This window comes from Oncorhynchus gorbuscha, linkage group LG14 (assembly GCF_021184085.1).
Source record: "Oncorhynchus gorbuscha isolate QuinsamMale2020 ecotype Even-year linkage group LG14, OgorEven_v1.0, whole genome shotgun sequence".
Classification (NCBI taxonomy): Eukaryota; Metazoa; Chordata; class Actinopteri; order Salmoniformes; family Salmonidae; genus Oncorhynchus; species Oncorhynchus gorbuscha.
This window is the reverse complement of record NC_060186.1, coordinates 53,906,422-53,934,290: the sequence shown is the minus strand read 5'-3', so window position 1 is coordinate 53,934,290 and position 27,869 is coordinate 53,906,422. Positions and strand designations below refer to the sequence as shown.

Genomic DNA, 27,869 nt, shown 5'->3' with positions numbered 1-27,869 from the left:
CATGTCTCTGGACCCACTCACTCTCACAGTCATACGCTGGACCTAGTTTTGTCCCATGGAATAAATGTTGTGGATCTTAATGTTTTTCCTCATAATCCTGGACTATCAGACCACCATTTTATTACGTTTGCAATTGCAACAAATAATCTGCTCAGACCCCAACCAAGGAACATCAAAAGTCGTGCTATAAATTCACAGACAACACAAAGATTCCTTGATGCCCTTCCAGACTCCCTCTGCCTACCCAAGGACGCCAGAGGACAAAAATCCGTTAACCACCTAACTGAGGATCTCAATTTAACCTTGCGCAATACCCTAGATGCAGTTGCTAGCTCCATGGTACACAGAAAATACCCGAGCTCTGAAGCAAGCTTCCAGAAAATTGGAACGGAAATGGCGCCACACCAAACTGGAAGTCTTCCGACTAGCTTGGAAGGATGGTACCGTGCAGTACCGAAGAGCCCTTACTGCTGCTCGATCGTCCTATTTTTCTAACTTAATTGAGGAAAATAAGAACAATCCGAAATTCCTTTTTGATACTGTGGCAAAGCTAACTAAAAAGCAGCATTCCCCAAGAGAGGATGACTTGCACTTTAGCAGTGATAAATTCATGAACTTCTTTGAGGAAAAGATTATGATTATTAGAAAGCAAATTACGGACTCCTCTTTAAACCTGCGTATTCCTCCAAACCTCAGTTGTCCTGAGTCTGCACAACTCTGCCAGGACCTAGGATCAAGAGAGACGCTCAAGTGTTTTAGTACTATATCTCTTGACACAATGATGAAAATAATCATGGCCTCTAAACCTTCAAGCTGTATACTGGACCCTATTCCAACTAAACTACTGAAAGAGCTGCTTCCTGTGCTTGGCCCTCCTATGTTGAACATAATAAACGGCTCTCTATCCACTGGATGTGTACCAAACTCACTAAAAGTGGCAGTAATAAAGCCTCTCTTGAAAAAGCCAAACCTTGACCCAGAAAATATAAAAAACTATCGGCCTATATCGAATCTTCCATTCCTCTCAAAGATTTTAGAGAAGGCTGTTGCGCAGCAACTCACTGCCTTCCTGAAGACAAACAATGTATACGAAATGCTTCAGTCTGGTTTTAGACCCCATCATAGCACTGAGACGGCACTTGTGAAGGTGGTAAATGACATTTTGATGGCATCGGACCGAGGCTCTGCATCTGTCCTCGTGCTCCTAGACCTTAGTGCTGCTTTTGATACCATCGATCACCACATTCTTTTGGAGAGATTGGAAACCCAAATTGGTCTACATGGACATGTTCTGGCCTGGTTTAGGTCTTATCTGTCGGAAAGATATCAGTTTGTCTCTGTGAATGGTTTGTCCTCTGACAAATCAACTGTACATTTCGGTGTTCCTCAAGGTTCTGTTTTAGGACCACTATTGTTTTCACTATATATTTTACCTCTTGGGGATGTTATTCGAAAACATAATGTAAACTTTCACTGCTATGCGGATGACACACAGCTGTACATTTCAATGAAACATGGTGAAGCACCAAAATTGCCCTCGCTAGAAGCATGTGTTTCAGACATAAGGAAGTGGATGGCTGCAAACTTTCTACTATTAAACTCGGACAAAACAGAGATGCTTGTTCTAGGTCCCAAGAAACAAAGAGATCTTCTGTTGAATCTGACAATTAATCTTAATGGTTGTACAGTCGTCTCAAATAAAACTGTGAAGGACCTCGGCGTTACTCTGGACCCTGATCTCTCTTTTGAAGAACATATCAAGACCATTTCGAGGACAGCTTTTTTCCATCTACGTAACATTGCAAAAATCAGAAACTTTCTGTCCAAAAATGATGCAGAAAAATTAATCCATGCTTTTGTCACTTCTAGGTTAGACTACTGCAATGCTCTATTTTCCGGCTACCCGGATAAAGCACTAAATAAACTTCAGTTAGTGCTAAATACGGCTGCTAGAATCCTGACTAGAACCAAAAAATTTGATCATATTACTCCAGTGCTAGCCTCTCTACACTGGCTTCCTGTCAAAGCAAGGGCTGATTTCAAGGTTTTACTGCTAACCTACAAAGCATTACATGGGCTTGCTCCTACCTACCTCTCTGATTTGGTCCTGCCGTACATACCTATACGTACGCTACGGTCACAAGACGCAGGCCTCCTAATTGTCCCTAGAATTTCTAAGCAAACAGCTGGAGGCAGGGCTTTCTCCTATAGAGCTCCATTTTTATGGAACGGTCTGCCTACCCATGTCAGAGACGCAAACTCGGTCTCAACCTTTAAGTCTTTACTGAAGACTCATCTCTTCAGTGGGTCATATGATTGAGTGTAGTCTGGCCCAGGAGTGGGAAGGTGAACGGAAAGGCTCTGGAGCAACGAACCGCCCTTGCTGTCTCTGCCTGGCCGGTTCCCCGTTTTCCACTGGGATTCTCTGCCTCTAACCCTGTTACGGGGCTGAGTCACTGGCTTGCTGGGGCTCTCTCGTGCCGTCCCTGGGGGGATGCGTCACCTGGGTGGGTTGATTCACTGTTGTGGTCGGCCTGTCTGGGTTCCCCCCCACCCCTTGGGTTGTACCGTGTCGGAGATCTTTGTGGGCTATACTCGGCCTTGTCTCAGGATGGTAAGTTGGTGGTTGAAGATTTCCCTCTAGTGGTGTGGGGGCTGTGCTTTGGCAAAGTGGGTGGGGTTATATCCTTCCTGTTTGGCCCTGTCCGGGGTGTCCTCGGATGGGGCCACAGTGTCTCCTGACCCCTCCTGTCTCAGCCTCCAGTATTTATGCTGCAGTAGTTTGTGTCGGGGGCTAGGGTCAGTTTGTTTATCTGGAGTACTTCTCCTGTCCTATTCGGTGTCCTGTGTAAATCTAAGTGTGCGTTCTCTAATTCTCTCCTTCTCTCTTTCTTTCTCTCTCTCGGAGGACCTGAGCCCTAGAACCATGCCCCAGGACTACCTGACATGATGACTCCTTGCTGTCCCCAGTCCACCTGGCCATGCTGCTGCTCCAGTTTCAACTGGCCTGGGCCCTAGGACCATGTCCCAGGACTACCTGACATGAGGACTCCTTGCTGTCCCCAGTCCACCTGGCCATGCTCCTGCTCCAGTTTCAACTGACCTGAGCCCTAGGACCGTGCCCCAGGACTACCTGACATGATGGCTCCTTGCTGTCCCCAGTCCATCTGACTGTGCTGCTGCTCCAGTTTCAACTGTTCTGCCTTATTATTATTTGACCATGCTGGTCATTTATGAACATTTGAACATCTTGGTCATGTTCTGTTATAATCTCTACCCGGCACAGCCAGAAGAGGACTGGCCACCCCACATAGCCCGGTTCCTCTCTAGGTTTCTTCCTAGGTTTTGGCCTTTCTAGGGAGTTTTTCCTAGCCACCGTGCTTTTACACCTGCATTGTTTGCTGTTTGGGGTTTTAGGCTGGGTTTCTGTACAGCACTTTGAGATATCAGCTGATGTACGAAGGGCTATATAAATAAATTTGATTTGATTTGATTTGAACTTTGTACAAGAACTTCAGTTTCTTGGCAATTTCTCGCATGGAATAGCCTTCATTTCTCAGAACAAGAATAGACTGACGAGTTTCAGAAGAAAGTACTTTGTTTCTGGCCATTTTGAGCCTGTAATCGAACCCACAAACGCTGATGCTCCATATACTCAATTAGTCTAAAGAAGGCATGTTTTGGTGCTTCTTAAATCAGAACAACAGTTTTCAGCTGTGCTAACAATTGCAAAAGGGTTTTTCTAATGATCAATTAGCCTTTTAAAATGATAAACTTGGATTAGCTAACACAACGTGCCATTGGAACACAGGAGTGATTGTTGGGCCTCTGTACGCCTATGTAGATATTCCATTAAAAAATCTGCCATTTCCAGCTACAATAGTCATTTACAATATTAAGCATGTCTACACTGTATTTATGATCAATTTGTTGTCATTGTAATGGACAATTTTTTTGTGCTTTTCTTTTAAAAACAAGGACATTTCTAAGTGACCCCAAACATTTGAATGGTAGTGTACATCTACTCTTATACCTTACACAGGAGTGTGTCTATCTCACCTGCATCTTCTTGAGGTTGGGGAAGTCTCCAGGGGAGATCTGGTGTTCTCTCTCAATGCGGCTGTAGATCTCTCCCAGGCTGTTGATCAGCTCCTTCTTCTTACCCTCCTTTCCAAACACACTTGGCATCTCCTTCTTCAGAGAGCTGATGATGTAGGCATGGACCTACAACGAGACAGCAGAAAACAACAGGACTGGTAATACCAAGTAATGCAGTGATTCCCAAATGCTGGTTCGGGACCCATACAGGGGTTGCTGCCAGCTCCTCTTGGGTCATAATTTTGTTTATGTGTCTGTTGTGCCACAAGGGGCTCTTTAATGTTTCCCTTAATCTCCCAAAGTCATTGAAAAGAAATGCCTGATATTTTAAACATTCAAACAGGAAGGAAGCACTTAAAGCAGTTTTATGAGGGTGCATGTAGCAAGTACCACATCCGGCTACTCAAGAGGTTCCCTTCCTTAGGGTTTCCTAAAACTGAGAGGGGAAGGCGGAAAAAAAACAACTGACTCTCCTGGAGATTTCTGAGAGACAATTCACCATGAAAGAAGAACTTCACATGTTATGTATGCTATATCTGGATGCAATACTCTCTCGCTCTCTACCGCACCTGCTGTCTCGACCTCTAGACCGCTCAGCTATGAAAAGCCAACTGACATTTACCTGTTGCACCCTCTACAACCACTGTGATTATTATTTGACCCTGCTGGTCATCTATGAATGTTTGACCATCTTGAAGAACAATATGGCCTTAAATGGCCATGTACTCTTATAATCTCCACCTGGCACAGCCAGAAGAGGACTGGCCTCCCCTCACAGCCTGGTTCTTCTCTAGGTTTCTTCCTAGGTTCCTGCCTTTCTAGGGAGTTCTTCCTAACCACCGTGCTTCTACATCTGCATTGCTTGCTGTTTGGGGTTTTAGACTGGGTTTCTGTATAGCACTTTGTGACATCAGCTGATGTAAAAAGGCCTTGATAAATACATTTGATTGATTGAGTGATTGAATACTGAATATGGAATGTGGATTTTAAATGAGAACTACAGATTTAAAAAATAAAAGACGCCTGATTGCTGAGATAAGGCATACTAAAAGTGGAAAACAAGTTTCAAGCAGTGAAATGGCAACAGCAACTCAAATCCAAGGCCACAATGTTTTTGTTGATATTTAAGTTGCTCCGAGACATTATTGACTGTGTTCAATGAGGAATAAAAGCAATTTAACAATAGTAGGTGTAGGGGTGAAAATAACGAATTACAAATACTATCGTTACAGAAATTGAGTACCTTTTCCAAGAACTTGTACTTTCTTTTGTATTTTTCAAAAGGCAAGCCATTTTACTTTAAAATGTTTTGTAGTATTGTACTTCGCTACCTTTTTAAAAACATCTATTAAAGAGTACAATTTTGTAGGCTATTCATAATAGTAGATCATGATGGCATGGAAAGATTTGGAGAGCCCCTTGAAGGCAGAAAATAAAATGCTCATTGTTGTTTAGTCAGTGACCATTTAAACAAAATGTCACGCATCGTCGCACCCATACAGGCCAATCAAGCTGTGCATACAAATTGAATGATGGTCAAAAGATTTTCAAAAAGTTAAAAAGAACTTAGCTAGTATAGTTTGAGATAACTAGCTAGCTATGAATGATCAACAATGTCGTTATGGATGGCTTTAGCAGCTAGTATAGCTAGCTATCTAATAGTGTAACTTACGTATGTTAGCGTTGGCCTAGTCTAGCATGCTAATGTTAGCAAGCTATCCTTGTTAGTGTACACAATAGGTACAGCTAGACATGGAATCATCTCAACATTAGACAACATTTAGGTCTGAGAACATCTGACCAACTCACTTCAGTCTCAGTATCTGAGAATAACAAGTATGGAATGTCTGGGCTATTGTAATGTCAGTGATATGAAGTTTCCACCTAAAGCAGAATTTTCTAAAATATTAAATATGTGGATGTTTTGTATTTGTAACTATACAGGATTGTATAGTTCCTGAAGCATCATCTTGACACAGATAATTTTTCTGCATCACTGATGCCCAAAAGGTCACCAGGTACAGGGGAGCTGGATGGGTACCTTGCTTGTGTGTCAGATAAGATGGACTTGCTTCATTCCTTTCCATACAGACAGAAAGGAATTGAACTCTGCTTTCAGATGTGTGTCCCTCAAACTGAACAGAGGCCTGCCTTCCTCGGCCGCCTGTGAGCATCTTTTTAGCTGTGTTGGACTGCTCTGCAAAGAGAGCCAGGACAGATTCTATTCACTTGGAAAATCAGCCTCTGCTGAAACTGAACAGCAAGTTCAGAGAGAAGTGAAGGCATTAGAACAGAACCTCTTTGTTTTTGCTCAAGGAACACAACAAAACCTACCTATATACACTCACTGGCCAGTTTATTAGGTACACCACTCCATTCACGGAAAGGTATCGCTCCTACAGACGGAGCCACGTGGCCATGGCTTGCAATATAAAGCAGGCAGACATGCATCAAGGCATTCTGAGTTGCTGTTCGATTGAACGTTAGAATGGGAAAAACGAGTGACCTAAGTAACATCCCTGTGCAGCATCCACCAACTTCCCTGTGGAACGTTTCTCACATCTTGTAGAATGCCATGAAGAATTCAGGCTCTTCTGGAGGCAAAGGGGCAACCGACCCTACATCCCCTCTATTTCAGTGGAGTTTGCTCAATCTTTATTTCCATGGTGTTCTGTTGTTGCCTCCAAGGCTAATTTGACATCAAATCCTTTAGGTAGGTCCAGTGCCCTTGCACTCCTCATTTGGCCTTGAGAGAGTGAGAGAATAAAAGAAAGAGGGAGTTTGTGAGTGAGGGAAAGAGGGAGTTTGTGAGTGAGGGAAAGAGGGATGGAATGAGTGGGGAAAGTGATTTGTTTATGTACTAGATTTGGTATTGCTTATAATTCATCAATACATGAATTGCTTTGAATGTTTCATGTATTTTTAAATATGAATAGTACTGACAAAACCTTTGTTTTTTTTACATACTCGATGTGCCTTGCTGCAACTCAAATAAACAAACTTAGTTAATACTGAACATGAATTTCCTCTCTTCTTTTTTTCAATTTATTGCAAGGAAAAAATGATGTGCAACCACATTCAGGTAACCTTAACTATAAGGTCAACATTTTTATTTTAAAGGTATACTACTTTCACTCTGCGTACTATTTAAATGAGCTACTTTTACTGGAGTTTTTTTTTTACACTAGTAGTTTTACATCTACTTGAGTAAAATGTCATTAAAGTAGCAGTACTTCTACTTTGGCAGATGGATGAGCACACTGCTGCTGATAGCAGAGGAAGACTACCTCTCTGGTCAGGACAGGAGACAGGACAGGGATCAGGAACCAGGGAATAGGGGGACAGGGGAAGTGGAGGCTGCTAAGGGGAGGACGGCTCATAATAATGATCGGAATGGAGTAAATGGAATGGTCCCCCAGCAGACTCCACTGAACAGGGGGAGGTCGAGGGTGGGTTGCCATCTCCACTCAAAGTGGCCACCTGTCTGGGTGCGATTCCATGGACTGTGGATAAAACACGCATGCAAAGGCACACACACAGCCTTCAGGACATCCTATTGAACAGCCAGGTACTGTAAAGGAGGGCCCTACAGTACCTGAATTTGTCCAATAGAAACTCTTGGTTTGCTTTGGTTTGTTTCTTAAACGGTAAAAGGTTTCCGTAATGAATACACCCCTGGTCTCATTGTTATTAGAACAAACACTTCTGATGCTCTCTCAAGTTCTTTCTGCACATAATTCAATACCCCCCCCCCCACCTCCCTGCTTGGCTCTACTATCCAACTCACTCTATCCATCCCTCCCCCAGCCACAGATCATGCCTATACACATCTGGATCCAGTTGAATCCTACTGTAAGGTCAGGGACATCCCAGAAATTATGATAAGCTCATCAATTTTTAGCCCTTCTTAAATTAGCTGATATCTCAAAGTGCTGTACAGAAACCCAGCCTAAAACCCCAAACAGCAAGCAATGCCGGTGTAGATGCACGATGGCTAGGAAAAACTCCCAAAACCTAGGAAGAAACCTAAAGAGGAACCAGGCTATGAGGGGTGGCCAATCCTCTGGCTGTGCCGGGTGGAGATAATAACAGAACATGGCCAATATGTTCAAATGTTCATAAATGACCAGCATGGTCAAATAATAATAATAATGATCAATTAAACACTCCCCACTGTTTGTGATCACACACACCCCCTCTGTTTGTTTAGCTATAGGGCAATAATATTGTACTGCAAATCATGTTTGCCTGTGACACCACAATAATTGGCGGCAACACAATATGGTCACGACTCACGGCTAGGTCACCACAGAGGCAAGGTGGTGTTGGGGTTTATGGCTGTCTGGGAGGGTTATATACTCAGCCATGGGGAGTGAGATTCATCATGAGGCTGAATGTTAATCATCTGATGGTATTGGACACACCCGGAGCCTAAATGACCTGTCTTTATCCTAACCACTGCTGTGATCCCTGGATGCTCGTCCATCAGTCAGCCAGTAGGCCTTGACCACAGAACAACTCACCTTGCAATTTATTTTTCATCAACATAATGACTTTTAATACCTAGTCCTTGTGGAATGATTTATTTTGCTGTAAAATTATCACCATCGCCCAACAGTTTTTTTGTTGACGTGTAAAAATAATCTAATAAAAATAGGACGATGTGAGTTGTAAAATAAATAAAAAATGTAAAATAAAAAAAACATTCCTGTGTCCTGAGAGAAAACCATGCTCCCAAAAAAATGTAAGCTACATGTGGGGTTGAAGTTAAGGTTTGTCCATGACCAACTGCATCTCAAAACCACTTGCAATCAAGTCTCTATGTCAAGTGAACAGTAGTGACCGATGACTGATAGTTGATGTGGTATGACTTTGGGTTCTCAGTGCCACCAATGCTTTATGACTATTAGAGTGTAGCTCAGCTGTGAAGGTACCCAGGTACAACCACTGTACCAGCCTTCATCTCACCACGCAGTCACATAATGTTCCCCTGGGGAGAATCCTTCTCACCCCCCATCCCCCCTTAAAAGATTTAGATGCACTATTGTAAAGTGGCTGTTCCACTGGATGTCATAAGGTGAATGCACCAATTTGTAAGTCGCTCTGGATAAGAGCGTCTGCTAAATGACTTAAATGTAATGTAAATGGAAGAGGGTTGGCAGCTCGCTTAGTAGGGGAAGGTTATCGTATCCTAACAAAGTGGGTGTGATTGCACTCATTACTCTTGCATAGTGAGTCTACTGTATTATAGTTCCTGGTCAGTCAGGCCAACTGTGTGGTGTCTCTTGAGATTCTATTCCATTCAAAGACCTTTTAAAAAATGACCTTTTGGAAAAATGACTTAATACTTAATAAAAAGAGAACTTTCTAGTCAGACCAAAATGACTGTGCTTAGGAGTACTTTCCACTCTTTTCTGAGAGAATGTGTGCGTGCATGTAGTCAGAGCTTACCTTAGCGAGCCGTGCCCTCTTGATGAGGTCGTTGAGCTTCCTGAGAGCAGCGTTGCGGGGCAGTGACTGGATGTCCTTGAACAGGTCCTGCTCCTCCGCCTCAAACAGTTTACGGTTGTCAGGGATGAGCAATGGGTGTGACCAGAATGACCCGATATAGACACGGATGACCTCGGGCGTGTTGACGATCTTCCCCAGCGACCACATGAGGGCGCCATAAACCCTCATCAGCTGCTGGGTCTCGATCTGGTCAGCCTTGTTTAGAACCACCCGGATCTTGTCTTCGTGGTTCTTCAGGGCCTTGATGACCTCCGAGAACTCGTCTGAGATGTCTAGCTTGTGGGCGTCGAACAGGAGGATGATGCGGTCCACGCGTTCTGCGAACCACTCTAAAACGGCTGCGAAGTCATAGCCTGGAGAGGGGGGGTGAGGGGTAGTGGAGGGAGATCGGCAGGGTCAACTACCGGCAGGGTCAACAACCAGCAGAACATCAACAGTACAGACTCTTGGAGGGCCAGAGCGATCCAGTGGCATCCAGCTAAGTAACCAGAAGAATGTTGTAAACTTGGGAGGCCTGCTATTGCTCAAGAGGACAAACAGTATGACACGTCATAAATTCCTAAAGACAACAGTTAAAACCACTATCTGAGATAGAGGCTGAAATCCTGAAAAGCATGATCCAATGGTCAATCATTTCGTGCCTCTCCCTTTTATTACCGTTATGCAGTGAGAACAGGATTTCTAAAGCCAATATTAATCTGTCCTGTCCTCACTTCTCACTTAACTATGTCATCACTTCCTGCTAATACAGTGGATTGAGGAGAATGAGGGTGATTTATTTAACCCCAGTCTGAGGAGCAGGGGAGGACAATAAGGGGCTGAATGACTCAGCATATGGCTTCATGACCTCCTCCTCCTCTCCTACCCTCAACCTCGCTAGCTGGATAACAGGTTTTACACTAAGCGGGCGACTGACCCACTTCATTCTCCTCCTGCACCCATCTCCCAGCAGCAGATAGGGAGGGAGAGAGAAAGACAGGCATTTCAGGCGAGAAGGAGAATTCCCCCAAACAACTGCTAATCTAATGGAGAAATTAGCTGTCTAATCTGAAGCCAGTGATCCGAGAAGCCCAGAGACGAAGAGAGCTGTTGGGGGAAAACAGATTTCAGCTCCAGAGAAATTAAAATGTACTCGTCTCTAGATAGCAGCAGGTGATGAGTACTAATGGACGAGTCCATTATCAAAGCATGTATTCCTAGTCGTGAAAGTAGTTAAGTCTCCCATTGACAAGATATCAGTGGTGGACATGGCTATCGTATTTGAATGCCATTGAAAGAAGAGTTTCCATTGGATGGGGAGAGTATTTCACTGTGTTAATTGGAAGCAGACCTGCAGTCAGCCAGTAAGTCAGAGAGTTGACCTTGGGCACCGCACTCTCGCTCTCCGTTCCATTCCTAACTCTAACTGGCTGGGACCCAAGTGGGGGAAAATCACATAATAAAAACTACTAATATAAAAAAAAAGGTTCTGCTCAAAGAGCTTGGCTACAGAAAAATGAATGTGTGTGCTGTAATATAACAATGGGTCAGGGAACTACACACAGCATGTGTGACATAGGATTATGACGAGAATAAAGAAACATACCGTATGAGTACACCTTGAAGAAAACAAAGCATCTGTTTAAAGCACACGTGTCAAAGTTGTTGAATGCAAAACCAGACAATGGAGTGACCTATGAAATCAAAAAGAATAGAAGACAACCGAGGACTTCCATTTCAGGTCTATTGTTTGTGCATAGGCACATCATAGACACAGGAACAACAACCTCAAGCTGTTTGCGCTGAGATGCATTTCAATATCAAGACACATAGCATCTATAAAGTGAAACACCTGTTTCATGGAACACTTAACCACCCTTCTCCAACCCTTCTCCAACCCTACTCCAACCCTTCTCCAACTCCAGGGGTGCATGGCAGAGCTCCTCCTTACCTTGGTGCACTTACAGCTGAGGGGAAGACTTCCACAGAATTGGAGAAGGTACTGTACCAGAAGCTGGGATTAGTGTGTTAATGTTGCTCAAATCAGAGGCATGGAATATGGCAGCCAGGGCCATGTTTCCAGGGAAGGATTTTATTCCATGCCGATACAGGATAGAAACGCAGAGGCCTCATCCCTGATGATTTGGCAGTTTCACTATGGGCCTTTATCGTTACCTTCTGAACACCTTTCTCACCTTTTCGTAGGAGGTATTTTATCATGAGTGGTTACTTGCTACTCCATACCCTTTGACTAGACGTGCTATTGACTATGGATCAACAACCGGTATTACCGTCAGGGCTTAAACAGAAATAAATACTCACGGCTCCTTTGCCTCTGGAGCGAAATATAGGCAGCAGTACAGTAAGTCAAAGACCATACGTGAATAATGGGCAGGACAATAAGAGCAGTGAAACTGGTTGGAGGACCATGGCATTATGGCACTGATTTATAACGGTGGGGCACAGTAAGCTGTTAATGTCAAGGGACCCAGTTATTTTAGGCCTGGCTTGACGCAGCACTGCAGAAATCCCATAGTGTAGTATAGGCAAGCTGCGTTGGTTAACACTGCGGTTGTTTAAAGTCGGACTTTCACTACAATACCTCCATATGGGCATTTATGATACTCGCTATAGCCGGGTCCATGTTCATTCGCTGCTGTACACAGGAAGAAAGGAGACACAGAGGTGAAAAATGACATTTATGAAAAGGGGGGGGTTCAGAGCTTCAAGTCAACATGGATATGTGTGGGTGAATGTTGTACATTGTGATAATCATAATACAGTCTGGTAATGAACCTCTCCAGAACTGAAACACAGTCAGGGTCCTGACAGAACAGAAAACCAAAATGTTGAAGAAAAGAGGTTTAAAAAAAAATACAGGTGGAAATAAGAGCACTCTGTATTCTGCTTGTAGACAGCTCCTGGTATAACTTCTATTTAACAACCCATTGTATTTCAACAAGTTAAGATGACACACAAACAACGAAGACTGCGACCACATTTCCTGTGGGGTTGCTACAGCAACAAGAGAAACAGTAACATTCACACTCTGAGAGACAGGCGTCAGAGAGATTCAAGAACAGGCCCCCCCACACAGTTACACATCACGCACTTAAACACGCCAAGAATCAGACGCGCGCGCACACGCACACACACACACACACACACACACACACACAGCTGTGCCGACTTAAATAAGGTAAGATAAAACCAAAGTGTAGAACAAAGTTAAGTGGGTGAACAGCCATAGCCGAATAAAGTTGAAAGAATTACCATGTTTCAAGTAGTTTAACTATAATTCAAAAGGCACTCGCACATCTGAGCTGAGCAATCTTTTTTGAAGGTGCATGAAAACAGTTGAATAAGATGAGAACAAATAAGAAACCTGCACACTGCTCTTTATTAAGCCTTAGGTAAAACTTAAAAAGCAGTGAGAGTAGCAAGAGCAGTGTGCGGGTTTCTTTTTTTCTCTCAAGCAGTTTAACTATAAATGAATAATGAAGACAGTGAGCAATCTATTGTTATTGGAAGCATATTCGTCGCCAGACCCACTGGCTTCAGGTCATCTACAAGGCCATGCTAGGCAAAGCTCCGCCTTATCTCAGCTCACTGGTCACGATGGCAACACCCATCCGTAGCACGCACTCCAGCAGGTGTATCTCATTGATCATCCCTAAAGCCAACACCTCATTCGGCCGCCTTTCGTTCCAGTACTCTGCTGCCTGTGACTGGAACGAATTGCAAAAATCGCTGAAGTTGGAGACTTTTATCTCCCTCATCAACTTCAAACATCAGCTAGCTGAGCAGCTAACCGATCGCTGCAGCTGTACATAATCTATTGGTAAATAGCACACCCATTTTCACCTACCTCATCCCCACAGTTTTTATTTATTTACTTTTCTGCTCTTTTGCACACCAATATCTCTACCTGTACATGATCATCTGATCATTTATCACTCCAGTGTTAATCTGCAATATTGTAATTATTCGCCTACCTCCTCATGCCTTTTGCACACATTGTATATAGACTCCCCTTTTTTTCTCTGTGTTATTGACTTGTTAATTGTTTACTCCATGTGTAACTCTGTGTTGTCTGTTCACACTGCTATGCTTTATCTTGGCCAGGTCGCAGTTGCAAATGAGAACCTGTTCTCAACTAGCCTACCTGGTTAAATAAAGGTGAAATAAAATAAAAAAATAAAAATGGTTAATGTGGGCTTGCTACAGAGAACACGATGCCAAGGCAAGAAATGAACGAAGTCATACAGTCCACCAACCTGGAACCAATCTTCTGTCTGTCTGCTCTGCTACCTAATTAGTTGGAAAGAGTGACACTGTCCTAATGTCCATGTCCAGTCTATCCAAAGGTAACAAGTGTAAGATACATAAAAAAAATCCCACTTCCCCCACGTCATTGACTTGCAACCGAACTGAACACACAAACAGCTAGTCAACTAGCGCTGTGACTTTGCCTACACTCGGGCTTCAGAAGCCATAGAACGTGATTGGAATATCAGATCCAGGAATCTGTCATTTTCCACAGTTCAATGACAGTTCACAAGTAAGAGATAGTCTTCAAGTCTTCATGTCTTTTCCTAGCACTGTACTTCTGACTCCTGGCCCCTCAGAGGTTTAACTGTGTTACTTGTTGACTTGGGAACGTAGGCTTGGCCCTTGGTTATGAAAATACGCTGCAATCAGACACTTATTCACTTAGGGCAGGTATGCGTCCTGCTGAAGATGACTATTGTGTTGCCTGAAAAGGGTGGAAAACTACTCAATAAATAAAAAATAAATTTAAAAAAAGACTGTGCATCTCTTTGTTAGATTCAAATTAAGTAAGCTGAAAAGTTATGATCAAATGCTTTATAGATTTGAAAGAATTGATACACTCAGTGGACCTTTCAGTGATTAGGACAGATTTTTGTCATGTATGCCTAAACAAATGTCCTCAAACTTTATCTAGCCAGACCCGTACCTCACCATACCACTTCATTACATTGGGACAACAGGTGCAAGCAATCCAGAATGAGGGAATCTGCTAGGCACAGAATATAACATCATTATTGCTATAATAGACCTGGGCTGGTATTAGTATTTTCCTCAGGATATGAGCATGGTGTAGGAGTCCTGGCCTGGTGTAGTGGAGGTCTGTGCGGCCTGGCCCAGCAGAAAGAGAGGCTTCTCTGGGGAGAGAGGTGTTGGCTGAGTATCAGTGAAAGCTCCCAGCTGCTAAAACTAACAGCAGCCCTTCTGCCAGGCCAGGCCTCTAATACAGCCCAGAAACTAAAGGATAGAACAGCTCTATAGCATATATAACACAGCTACACTGGAGATATGTGGTTAAAAAGCTCCAAGTCATTTGCTGAATTACTCTTATAAAGCCTTTATTATACTGGGGTTAAATGTTTTTCCCTAAAGGTTAAAAACAGCAGCCTTTATCAGGGTATCCTACTGTAGTGAAAGCTGTCCATAAACTAACCAGTACTCTCTCTCTCTCCATTTGTTTGTGGGCTTAGAGACGTCTCTATTATTGTCCCATCTGGGCATCCTTACTGAGGTCATTATCCTTCCCATCTGCCAGGTAAGCCTGTGTTTTTAAGAAGTCTGATTCTCTCTCGGCTCATTTCTAAGCATACACAGATGGTCACCCACCTTGTACTGATGTGCTACGGGAGAGGGTGGAATATACTTGTTCGGGGTGATAAAAAGGCTTCCTGTGGCAACCCTCCCCTGTCCCCATACTCGTGGCCCTGTCCCTAGCCAACTGTTGCCAGGCCTCTGGCATTCTTAGTAGTTTCCAGAGATATGGCCTGTTTACTACTTAGCTACGAGTGGTACTAAAGAGTTCTACTTTCTGTGAGGGACTTGAAAGTATCAAGCAGTACTTGGCCCTCAACTTTAACCTGTTTCAAACTCATTTCACTCTTCCCTAAATGCTCGACACAAGCCATCTTATTAAATTGGTGATTTGTAACAAACATGTTCATGAGTGATGTTATGGAAATGTGTCCACTTATTATGGAATCCTAAGAACATTAACAGGCTGTTGTAACGGTTTTCTAGGTGTGGTGAAGGAGAGTTGGACCAAAACGCAGCGTGTAGATTGCGATCCATGTTTAATCAAACAAACATAAACACGAAATAAGGTGAATGCACCAATTTGTAAGTCGCTCTGGATAAGAGCGTCTGCTAAATGACTTACATTTAAATTTAACACAAACACTACAAAACAATAAACGTAACGAAAACCGAAGCAGCCTATACTTGTCAACTAACACAGCGACAGGAACAAGGACACTAAGGACAATCACCCAACCCAAACTCAAAGAATATGGCTGCCTAAATATGGTTCCCAATCAGAAACAACGATAAACACCTGCCTCTGATTGAGAACCACTCCAGACAGCCATAGACTTTGCTAGATCACCCCACTAGCTACAATCCCAATACCACCACCAAAACCCCAAGACAAACACACCACAATACAAAAACCCCATGCCACACCATGGCCTGACCCAATACATGAAGATAAATACAAAATACTTCGACCAGGGCGTGACAGGGGGTAGGGGGGGGGGGGGATTCTAAGGTGCGGACTCCCGAACGCACCTCAAAACAATAGGGAGGGTCCGGGTGGGCGTCTGTCCATGGTGGCGGCTCCGGCGCGGGACGTGGACCCCACTCAGTCAATGTCTTAGTCCCCTCTCCTCGCGTCGCGTCCCTGGATAGTCCACCCTCGCCGCCGACCATGGCCTAGTAGTCCTCACCCAGAAACCCACTGGACTGAAGAGCAGATCGGGACTGAGGGAAAGCTCGGGACTGAGGGAAAGCTCGGGACTGAGAGGAAGCTCAGGAGTGAGAGGAAGCTCGGGAGTGAGAGGAAGCTCGGGAGTGAGAGGAAGCTCGGGAGTGAGAGGAAGCTCGGGAGTGAGAGGAAGCTCGGGAGTGAGAGGAAGCTCAGGCAGGTAGATAGATCTACCAGATCCTGGCTGGCTGGTGGTTTCAGCAGATCCTGGCTGACTGGCAGATCCTGGCCGACTGGCGGATCTGGAAGAGTCTGGTTGACTGGCGGATCCTGGCAGACAAAGATCTGGCTGCTCCACGCTGACTGGCGGCTCTGACTGCTCCACGCTGACTGGCGGCTCTCGCTGCTCCCTGTAGGCTGACAGCTCTGGCTGCTCCATGCAGGCTGGCAGCTCTGGCTGCTCCATGCAGGCTGACAGCTCTGGCTGCTCCATGCAGGCTGACAGCTCTGGCTGCGCTGAACAGACAGGAGACTCCAGCAGCGCAGGAGAGGAGAAAGGCTCTGGCTGCGCTGAACAGGCAGGAGACTCCAGCAGCGCTGGAGAGGAGAAAGGCTCTGATAGCGCTAGACAGGCGGGAGACTCCGGCAGCGCTGGAGAGGCGAGGCGCACTGTAGGCCTGATGCGTGGTGCTGGCACTGTTGGAACTGAACCAAGGACACGCACAGGAAGCCTGGTGCGGGGAGCTGCTACTGGAGGGCTGGAGTGTGGAGGTGGCACAGGATGGGCTAGACCGTGAAGGCGTACTGGAGATCTTGAGAGCAGTGCTGGCACAGGACGTGCAAGGCTAGGGGGATGTGCACAGGAGGCCTGATGCGTGAGGCTGGCACCAACTTCACCAGCCAACTAACACGCACCTCAGGACGGGTATGGAGCGCTGACCCAGGTGCCATCAAATCCCCGACACGTTCCGTCGGGCGAATTCCATGCAAAAAGCACCAACACAGCAACTCCCTCATTTCTCTCTCCTCCAATTTCCCAATTAACTCATTCACAGTCTCTGCTTCGCTCACCTCCAACACCGGCTCTGGTCTCCTCCTTGGCTACTCACGATAAACAGGGAGAGCTGGCTCAGGTCTGACTCCTGACTCTGCCACACTCTCCTTGAGCCCCCCCCTCCAATACATTTTTGGGGACAATTCTCCAGGCTGAGCCCAGGGTCCTTTACCATCCAGTTCGTCCTCCCATGTCCATCTCTCCTGTGGCTCCTGCCTGTTGACACGCTGTTTGGTCCGTTGGTGGTGGGTGATTCTGTAACGGTTTTCTAGGTGTGGTGAAGGAGAGTTGGACCAAAACGCAGCGTGTAGATTGCGATCCATGTTTAATCAAACAAACGTAAACACGAAATAACACAAACACTACAAAACAATAAATGTAACGAAAACCGAAGCAGCCTATACTTGTCAACTAACACAGCGACAGGAACAAAGACACTAAGGACAATCACCCAACCCAAACTCAAAGAATATGGCTGCCTAAATATGGTTCCCAATCAGAGACAACGATAAACACCTGCCTCTGATTGAGAACCACTCCAGACAGCCATAGACTTTGCTAGATCACCCCACTAGCTACAATCCCAATACCACCACCAAAACCCCAAGACAAACACACCACAATACAAAAACCCCATGCCACACCCTGACCTGACCCAATACATGAAGATAAATACAAAATACTTCGACCAGGGCGTGACAGCTATGAAAAGTATCCTCAGGCCTGTCCACTGCAGTGGTGTACGTAGGATCCTAAGCTGTGCTACTTTATTGAAACAGAAACAAACCTGCATCTGCCAAACCTGCACTACGCGCACTCAGCACTATTAATCCCACAGACACGCTCAGGCCAACACGCAGCAGAGTGGGAGGGAACAAAACAGTAGCAAATACATGCAGACACATATGCACAAAAACACACAAACCTGTCTCCTCTAAAAGGATTACAACGCTTGTTAAGCATCTTGTCAACACGTGACTACAACCTTTCACCAAACCACATTAAAAACACATTAGGTGTCACGCCCTGGTCGAAGTATTTTGTGTTTATCTTCATGTATTGGGTCAGGCCAGGGTGTGGCATGGGTTTTTGTATGTGGTGTGTATATATTGGGATTGTAGCTAGTGGGGTGATCTAGCAAAGTCTAAGGCTGTCTGGAGTGGTTCTCAATCAGAGGCAGGTGTTTATCGTTGTCTCTGATTGGGAACCATATTTAGGCAGCCATATTCTTTGAGTTTGTCGTGGGTGATTGTCCTTAGTGTCCTTGTTCCTGTCGCTGTGTTAGTTGACAAGTATAGGCTGCTTCGGTTTTCATTACGTTTTTGTGTTTTTGTGTTGTTTGTATTTAGATTCGTGTTACGTTTGTTTATTAAAACATGGATCGCAATCTACACGCTGCATTTTTCACACCTAGAAAACCGTTACATTAGGCCTACTCATTCAAGGGTTTTTCTTTATTTTTTTACTATTTTCTACATTGTAGAATAATAGTGAAGACATCACAACTATGAAAGAACACATATGGAATCATGTAGTAACCAAAAAAATATAAATAAAATTATATTTGAGATTCTTCAAAGTAAGCGACCCTTGGCCTTGACAACTTTGCACACTCTTGGCATTCTCTCAACCAGCTTCATGAGGAATGCTTTCCAATGAAGGAGTTCCCACATATGCTGAGCACTTGTTGGCGGCTCTTCCTTCACTATGCGGTCCAACTTATCCCAACCCATCTCAATTGGGTTGAGGTTGGGTGATTGTGGGGGCCAGCTCATCTGATGCAGCACTCAATCATTCTCCTTTTTTTTGTCAAATAGCCCTTACACAGCCTGGAGGTGTGTTTTGGGTCATTGTTCTGTTGAAAAACAAATGATAGTCAAATATCGCTGCAGAATGCTATGGTAGCCATGCTAGTTAAGTGTGCCTTGAATTCAAAATACGTCACTGACAGCATCACCAGCAAAGCACCATCACACCTCTTCCTCCATGCTTCACGGTGGGAACCACACATGCGAAGATCCTCCGTTCACCTACTCTGCGTCTCACAAAGACACGGCAGTTGGAACCAAAAATTTAAAGTTTGGACTCAACAAACCAAAGGACAGATTTCCACCGGTCTAATGTCCATTTATTGTGTTTCTTAGCCCAAGCAAGTCTCTTCTTCTTATTGGTGTCCTTTAGTAGTGGTTTCTTTGCAGCAATTTGACCATGAAGGCCTGATTCACGCAGTCTCCTATGACCAGCTAATGTTGAGATGTGTCTGTTACTTGAACTCTGTGAAGCATTTATTTGGGCTGCAATCTGAGGTGCAGTTAATTGTTGATTTCTGAGGCTGGTAACTCGAACTAACTTATCCTCTGCAGCAGAGGATCTTTCCTGTGGCGATCCTCATGAGAGCCAGTTTCGTAATAGCGCTTGATGGTTTTAGTGACTGCACTTCAAGAAACATTAAAAGTTCTTGAACTTTTCGGGATTTACTGATCTTCATGTCTTAAAGTAATGATGGACTGTCGTTTCTATTTGCTTATTTGAGCTGTTCTTGCCATAATATGGACATAGGTATTTTTACCAAATAGGGCTATCTTCTGCATACCACCCCTACCTTATCACAACACAACTGATTGGCTCAAATGCATTAAGGAAAGAAATCCCACAATTTAACATGCCACACCTGTTAATTGAAATGCATTCCAGGTGACTACCTCATGAAGCTGTTTGAGAGAATGCCAAGAGTGTGCAAAGATCAAAGCTGTCGTCAAGGCAAAGGGTGGCTACTTTGAAGAATCTCAAATATATTTTTATATGAACACTTTTTGGGTTATTACATACGTTATTTCATAGTTTTGATGTCTTTATTATTCTTCAATGTCAAACATAGTAAAAATAAAGAAAAACCCTTGAATGAGTAGGTGTGTCCAAACTTTTGACTGGTACTGTATAATATTCTTATTTTCAATAAAAGTGACTCCAAAATGACAATACATTATTTACCAATAATTTCTATTGGGCACAATATCATCTGAAACACAACCAAAACAAAACAGCAAATGCATCCAACACATGTGTAGTCACAAGCTTGATGTCATCACTGTGTGCTGTGAATATCGGTAAAAAGTGCCTTCATTTCTGTGAATATACAAAAAAGTGCCTTCATTTCTAAACGGTTCACTTGATATGGATGAAAATACCCTAAAATTATAGCTAATAGTATAGAGCCCAAAGAAGAAAAATTCTTCACCGTCTCAATAATTACAGAGGGCAATGTATATGCTATTATATGTGGCTGGTCAGCCTATGGCAGCCTGCTAGGATAACAGTGATAAGCACCATATCTGTCCACTGCAGAGTCCTGATGTCCTTGTTGATAAGAAGGCTGGAACACTGTGACATCATGGTGACATTGATCACTACTCCACTGTTCACTCTGCCATCCTCAGAAACACACAGAGCCATTCAGAATAGCAGGTATATGTACATACATAACTGCAGGTATATGTACATACTGTACTTTTCAGCATTGGAACCACTATGAGAGTCATAAGTGATATAAAACCCATTTTTTTATTAGGATTAACCAGAGTGTACTCAGACTGACATACAATGGTCTTCACTGTTCAATGGAATTCATGTGGAAAGAGCTGGTGGGCCATGTTACACTTAAGTGATAATTCCTGAGAAGCTGGTGTTTGGAGGATATATTGGCACGGTTTGCCAACACATCCCCCAAACACTGGCTTCTCTGGAATTATCACTTCCATACAGCAGGTTACCAACATAATTCAAATAATGCTAAACATATTTTAATTAAAAACTTGATTTTTATTAATGTATTCGTACAATTTCATCCTTCCACAAGATACAGTCCCGACACAAAATCTAGGGTTGCTACCCAAGCCGGCTGGTCGACCCAGTCATTCAGTTTTTTTCCCCCTGTATCTATGGACGCGACCCAGACGTTCGTTCAAAATGTTCCATTGCCGTATTGGCTGGCAACGTTCTTATCCCTTGCTTGCTAGCTAGCCAACTAGCTATATTTGTTTAAGCTGTTTCTAGTGACATTTATTTGGAACATATATAACAATGAGCTAATGATGAACGATTTCGCCTGGCATAGAAAATGTGCTCTCTCGTCAGGACACGGTTGTTCAGAGGAGCTAGCCAACAACACAGCTAACATAATCACTTCAAACTGAAGCTGGAAAGATTTCAAACTAGCTGCACGTCATTTTATTTGACCCGTTTTCTATTGATAATTATTTGTACAGTTGAAGTCGGAAGTTTACATACAGCAAATACATTTCAAATCAGTTTCACAATTCCTGACATTTCATCCTTGCAAAAAAATCCCTGTCTGTAGGATCACCACTTTACTTTAAGAATGTGAAATGTCAGAATAATAGTAGAGAGAATTTATTTCAGCTTTTATTTCTTTCATCACATTCCCAATGGGTCAGAAGTTTACATACTAATTGAGTCTATTTGGTAGCACTGCCTTTAAATTGTTTAACTTGGGTCAAACGTTTTGGGTAGCCTTCCACAAGCTACCCACAATAAGTTGGGTGCATTTTGGCCCATTCCTCCTGACAGAGCTGGTGTAACTGAGTCAGGTTTTTAGGCCTCCTTGCTCGAACACACCTTTTCAGTTCTGCCCACAAATTTTCTATGGGATTGAGGTCAGGGCTTTGTGATGACCACTCCAATACCTTGACTTTGTTGTCCTTACGCCATTTTGCCACAACTTTTGAAGTATGCTTGGGGTCATTGTCCATTTGGAAGACCTAATTGCAACCAACTTCCTGACTGATGTCTTCAGATGTTGCCTCAATATATCCACATAACTTTCCTCTCATGATGCGATCTATTTTGGGAAGTGCACCAGTCCCTCCTGCAGTAAAGCACAACCACAACATGATGCTGCCACCCTTGTGCTTCACGGTTGTGATGGTGTTCTTTGGCTTGCAAGCATCCCCCTTTTTCCTCCAAACATAACGATGGTCATTCCATTTTTGTTTCATCAGACCAGAGGATATTTCTCCAAAAAGTACGATCTTTGTCCCCATGTGCAGTTGCAAACCGTAGTGTGGCTTTTTTATGGCGGTTTTGGAGCAGTGGCTCCTTCCTTGCTGAGCGGCCTTTCAGGTTATGTCGATATAGGACTCGTTTTACTGTGGATATAGATACTTTTGTACCCGTTTCCTCCAACATCTTCACAAGGTCCACTGCTGTTGTTCTGGGATTCATTTGCACTTTTCACACCAAAGTATGTTCATCTCTAGGAGACAGAATGCTTCTCCTTCCTGAGTGGTATGATGGCTGCGTGGTCCCATGGTGTTTACACTTGTGTGCTATTGAACGTGGTACCTTCAAGCGTTTGGAAATTGCGCCCAAGGATGAACCAGACGTGTGGAGGTCTTTTTCTGAAGTCTTGGCTGATTTCTTTTGATTTTCCCATGATGTCAAGTAAAGAGGAACAGGGTTTGAAGGTATGCCTTGAAATACATCCACAGGTACACCTCCAATTGACTCAAATGGTGTCAATTAGCCTACCAGAAGCTTCTAAAGCCATGACATTTTTATTAAAATTTCCAAGCTGTTTAAAGGCACAGTCAACTTGAGTGTATGTAAACTTCTGACCCACTGGAATTGATACAGTGAATTATAAGTGAAATAATCCGTCTGTAAACAATTGTTGGGAAAATTACTTGTGTCATGCACAAAGTAGATGTCCTAACCGACTTGCCAAAACTATATTTGGTTAACAAGACATTTGTGGAGTGGTTGAAAAATCAGTTAATGACTCCAACCTAAGTGTATATATCCATAAAAATTATGCCGATTCATGATTTCGACTGGCTAAGAAAAGCTGCCTACCTATCTGTCTCATCCTGCCTCCCAACACTTTCATTACTATGGGACAGCTGGAGATCGAATTTGAATATTGAAACAATGTTGCAAATGTCGGAGAGACCAACAGCAAGGTCTGTACAAAACTCCACTTTTGAAAAACTAAATGTTAGTCTAAAAGAAATGTGAGATACCAGAGACCCTGGGTTCCTGCCCAGGCTCTGTCGTAACCGGCCGCGACCGGGAGGTCCGTGGGGCGACGCACAATTGGCCTAGCGTCGTCCAGGTTAGGGAGGGTTTGGCCGGTAGGGATATCCTTGTCTCATCGCGCACCAGCGACTCCTGTTGCAGGCCGGGCACAGTGCACGCTAACCAAGGTTGCCAGGTGCACAGTGTTTCCTCCGACACATTGGTGCGGCTGGCTTCCGGGTTGGATGCGCGCGGTGTTAAGAAGCAGTGCGGCTTGGTTGGGTTGTGTATCGGAGGACGCATGACTTTCAACCTTTGTCTCTCCCGAGCCGTACGGGAGTTGTAGCGATGAGACAAGATAGTAGCTACTACAACAATTGGATACCATGAAATTGGGGAGAAAAAGGGGTAAAAATTCAACAACAAAAAAGTGAGAAAATGTCTAGATGCTTTTTATAGTAGATATCAAGTTTAGAAATTGCCTGGCTGGGTTGATGAGGTGAAATGAGACAGTGGATTGTGCAGTTAGATGGAACAGAGTAAATAGGCATTTTAACATCATAGATTTAGCCGGTGGTAACTTGTGGAATAGACACCGGCTGGAATGCAGTTTTAACCAATCAGCATTCAGGATTAGACCCACCCGTTGTATAAAATCCCATAAACATATCGGTGTCGTATACACCATCTCTCTCTGTGATATCTGGTGTCTTTCAACCCATTACGATTGAACTGCCTCAGCTACATGTTTCACTGTCTTCCTACATGTGGTTTTAAAGGTCAGTCAACGAGGAAGCAGGATATCTGAAGCTTGCTTGCTATTTCCACCACAAACATAGAAACCCTGTGGGAATGAAGGTTCAAAAGTCTACTGGAAAATGCTAATAAAGTCATTACAGAAGTGGCGTAAGAAGTGTGGAAGCCACGATGTTTTGATACAGAACTGGTTATGCAAATCCCTCAGTGGGTTCAACAGCACAGGCCTGGTTTAACGTCACCACATTATCATACAAAATGTTTTCCTTTGGGAAATTTGTTGTAATGAAGCTAAGAAAACAGAGCTAAAGCCGCCAGCAGTAACAGATGTTGCATTTTTCAAGGACATACTTTCTTTGCTACAGACTGATTTGCGCTATCACGATATAGGGAATAGATTAGCAAACAGGCACTGCTAACATTAGAATACAGCACTACTTTCTCCCAAGTCTTGCTTTTGTACACATTTGCATTATGACTACTTCTGTAGTAGTAAATATAGGGTTTTCAGTCAGATTTCTTTCTTCTCACTATGTTGTGCAATAAAACACTGCTGTGCTTGTGTCTGTAAATGGTTTGATCTCTAAATCCTGAGGGTGACCATCCTGAACTGAGTGAGTGTGTGAAAGACGGGTGGAGGGGTTGGGAGAGAGGTGGAGGGATGGAGACAGGGGTTGAGAGAGGGAGAGAGGGGTAGAGAGAGGGGTAGAGGGGTAGAGAGAGGGGTAGAGAGGTAGAGAGAGGGGTAGAGAGAGAGGGGTAGAGGGGTTGAGAGCCGTACCTCTGCTGATCCTCTGCTTCTCTCCAGACAGGATACCAGGAGTATCTATCACACTGATGCTCTCGAGAACAGGGTTGGGAAGCTGGGCACACACAAACCTACAGAACACACAGACATGGCCATAGACATGGTCAGATATATAGCCCAACACTGAAGAATACGGAGCTTACATGATCAAATCTGACACAGAAAGAGTTGGCCGGACATAAGACAAACAGACAGACCGACTCACAGATGGACAAATAGACAGATACAGTATATCACAAAAGTGAGTACACCCCTCACATTTTTGTAAGTTTATCTTTTCATGTGACAACACTGAAGAAATAATACTTTGCTACAATGTAAAGTAGTGAGTGTACAGCTTGTATAAGTGTACATTTGCTGTCCCCTCAAAATAACTCAACACACAGCCATTAATGTCTAAACCGCTGGCAACAAAAGTGAGTACACCCCTAAGTGAAAATGTCCAAATTTGGCCCAAAGTGTCAATATTTTGTGTGGCCACCATCATTTTCCAGCACTGCCTTAACCCTCTTGGGCATGGAGCTCACCAGAGCTTCACAGGTTGCTACTGCAGTCCTCTTCCACTCCCCCATGACAACATCACGGAGTTAGAGACCTTGCACTCCTCCACCTTCCGTTTGAGGATGCCCCACAGATGCTCAATAGGGTTTAGGTCTGGAGACATACTTGGCCAGTCCATCACCTTTACCCTCAGCTTCTTTAGCAAGGCAGAAGTCGTCTTGGAGGTGTGTTTGGGGTCGTTATCATGTTGGAATACTGCCCTGCGGCCCAGTCTCCGAAGGGAGGGGATCATGCTCTGCTTCAGTATGTCACAGTACATGTTGGCATTCATGGTTCCCTCAAAGAACTGTAGCTCCCCAGTGCCGGCAGCACTCATGCAGCCCCAGACCATGACACTCCCACCACCATGCTTGACTGTAGGCAAGACACACTTGTCAATGTACTCCTCACCTGGTTGCCGCCACATACGCTTGACACCATCTGAACCAAATAAGTTTATCTTGGTCTCATCAGACCACAGGACATGGTTCCAGTAATCCATGTCCTTAGTCTGCTTGTCTTCAGCAAACTGTTTGCGGGCTTTCTTGTGCATCATCTTTAGAAGAGGCTTCCTTCTGGGACGACAGCCATGCAGACCAATTTGATGCAGTGTACGGCGTATGGTCTGCTCACTGACAGGCTGACCCCCCACTCCTTCAACCTCTGCAGCAATGCTGGCAGCACCCATAAGTCTATTTCCCAAAGACAACCTCTGGATATGACGCTGAGCACGTGCACTCAACTTCTTTGGTCGACCATGGCGAGGCTTGTTCTGAGTGGAACCTGTCCAGTTAAACCGCTGTATGGTCTTGGCCACCGCGCTGCAGCTCAGTTTCAGGGTCTTGGCAATCTTCTTATAGCCCAGGCCATCTTTATGTAGAGCAACAATTATTTTTTTCAGATCATCAGAGAGTTATTTGCCATGAGGTGCCATGTTGAACTTCCAGTGACCAGGAGGGAGGGAGTGTGAGAGCGATGACACCAAATTTAACACACCTGCTCCCCATTCACACCTGAGACCTTGTAACACTAATGAGTCACATAACACCGGGGAGGGAAAATGGCTAATTGGGCCCAATTTGGACATTTTCACTTAGGGGTGTACTCACTTTTGTTGCCAGCGGTTTAGACATTAATGGCTGTGCGTTGAGTTATTTTGAGGGGACAGCAAATTGACACTGTTATACAAGCTGTACACTCACTACTTTACATTGTAGCAAAGTGTCATTTCTTCAGTGTTGTCACATGAAAAGATATACTCAAATATTTACAAAAATGTGAGTGGTGTACTCACTTTTGTGATATACTGTAGGTATTCTTCATGTAAAATAAAGTATTGACCACTTAGAACCAAATCATACTTCCTAAACCACAGGAGGTTGGTGGCACCTTCATTGGAGGACAGGCTCGTGGGAATGGCTGGAATAGCTGGAGCGGACTAAGTGGAATGGTATCAAATACACCAAACACATGAGTTTGATGCCATTCCATTCACTCCGTTTCAGCCATTATTATCATTAGTCTCCACTGTCCTAAACATAGTACATGAAAGTGACAATTATTACTGAGGGGAAATGACCGGTCTGGTGTAGCCTTTCAAGACAAGACCGAGTGAGCTTGGTGTCTTGAAGCATGTGAACTGTTCCCAGAAACATGTGTCATTCTTCTGGGTGGGTCTCAATGGACCTCTTAGACTAAAATATGTTTCATATCCCCCTTTGGTCATTTCAAACTCAAACGGCAAAATAAGACAAATTCAATTGACCAATTTACAGTATAAAGCATATTCTAGAATCTCGATAGTGGTTACTGTAACACAGGAAGGATAGCAGACTAGGATGATGCTGCAGACAGGATGTTAGGCCTCCTCGTCTGCAAGCTGCACCAAGCAGCAGAGGGCTTCTCATGACAGCGTCACATGATCGTTCGCTCACCAATTCAATGACAGCTTTGTCAACCAAATAATGCAACTGTAACATTGGCTGTTTCTTATCTATAAAAAAAACATCTTCATGCTGATATAGGAAATATATAATTATGTTGGAAATGCAATAGACTAGAATGCCAGATACATAGTTGTGCTATCCTCTGCTCTTTTGATTCTCCTGTTTGCAAACAAACAGCGGCCTTATGCCAAGAACCCTTAAAAAAAACTCTTAAGAACCCTTATTTCCACACATATGTTCTCCTCCTTATCATTGTCAGAGCCACCTGCAGAAACCATCACAAGCCCTGTATTCCTATCGTCTCCCTCAGGAAACACGCTGAGTCTTGTGCTTACAGTGGAAACCCCCTGGGTTGATCAGTCGACACAGTGCCTTCAGACTCCTCGACTTATTCCA

The 27,869-nt window shown here is 44.0% G+C and overlaps 1 protein-coding gene across 2 annotated transcripts in view; it reads right to left on the bottom strand.

Moving 5' to 3' along the window:
- LOC123995113 (EH domain-containing protein 3-like) overlaps positions 1-27,869 on the bottom strand; it is a 40,267-nt gene that overhangs the window by 6,592 nt on the left and 5,806 nt on the right. For both annotated transcript variants that reach the window (XM_046298453.1, XM_046298454.1), the window contains 3 exons: positions 24,961-25,058; positions 9,550-9,962; positions 4,060-4,224 (listed from right to left, as the gene is read on the bottom strand). In XM_046298453.1, coding sequence (XP_046154409.1) covers positions 4,060-4,224; positions 9,550-9,962; positions 24,961-25,058 — 676 coding nt within the window. The remainder of the gene's footprint in view (positions 1-4,059; positions 4,225-9,549; positions 9,963-24,960; positions 25,059-27,869) is intronic.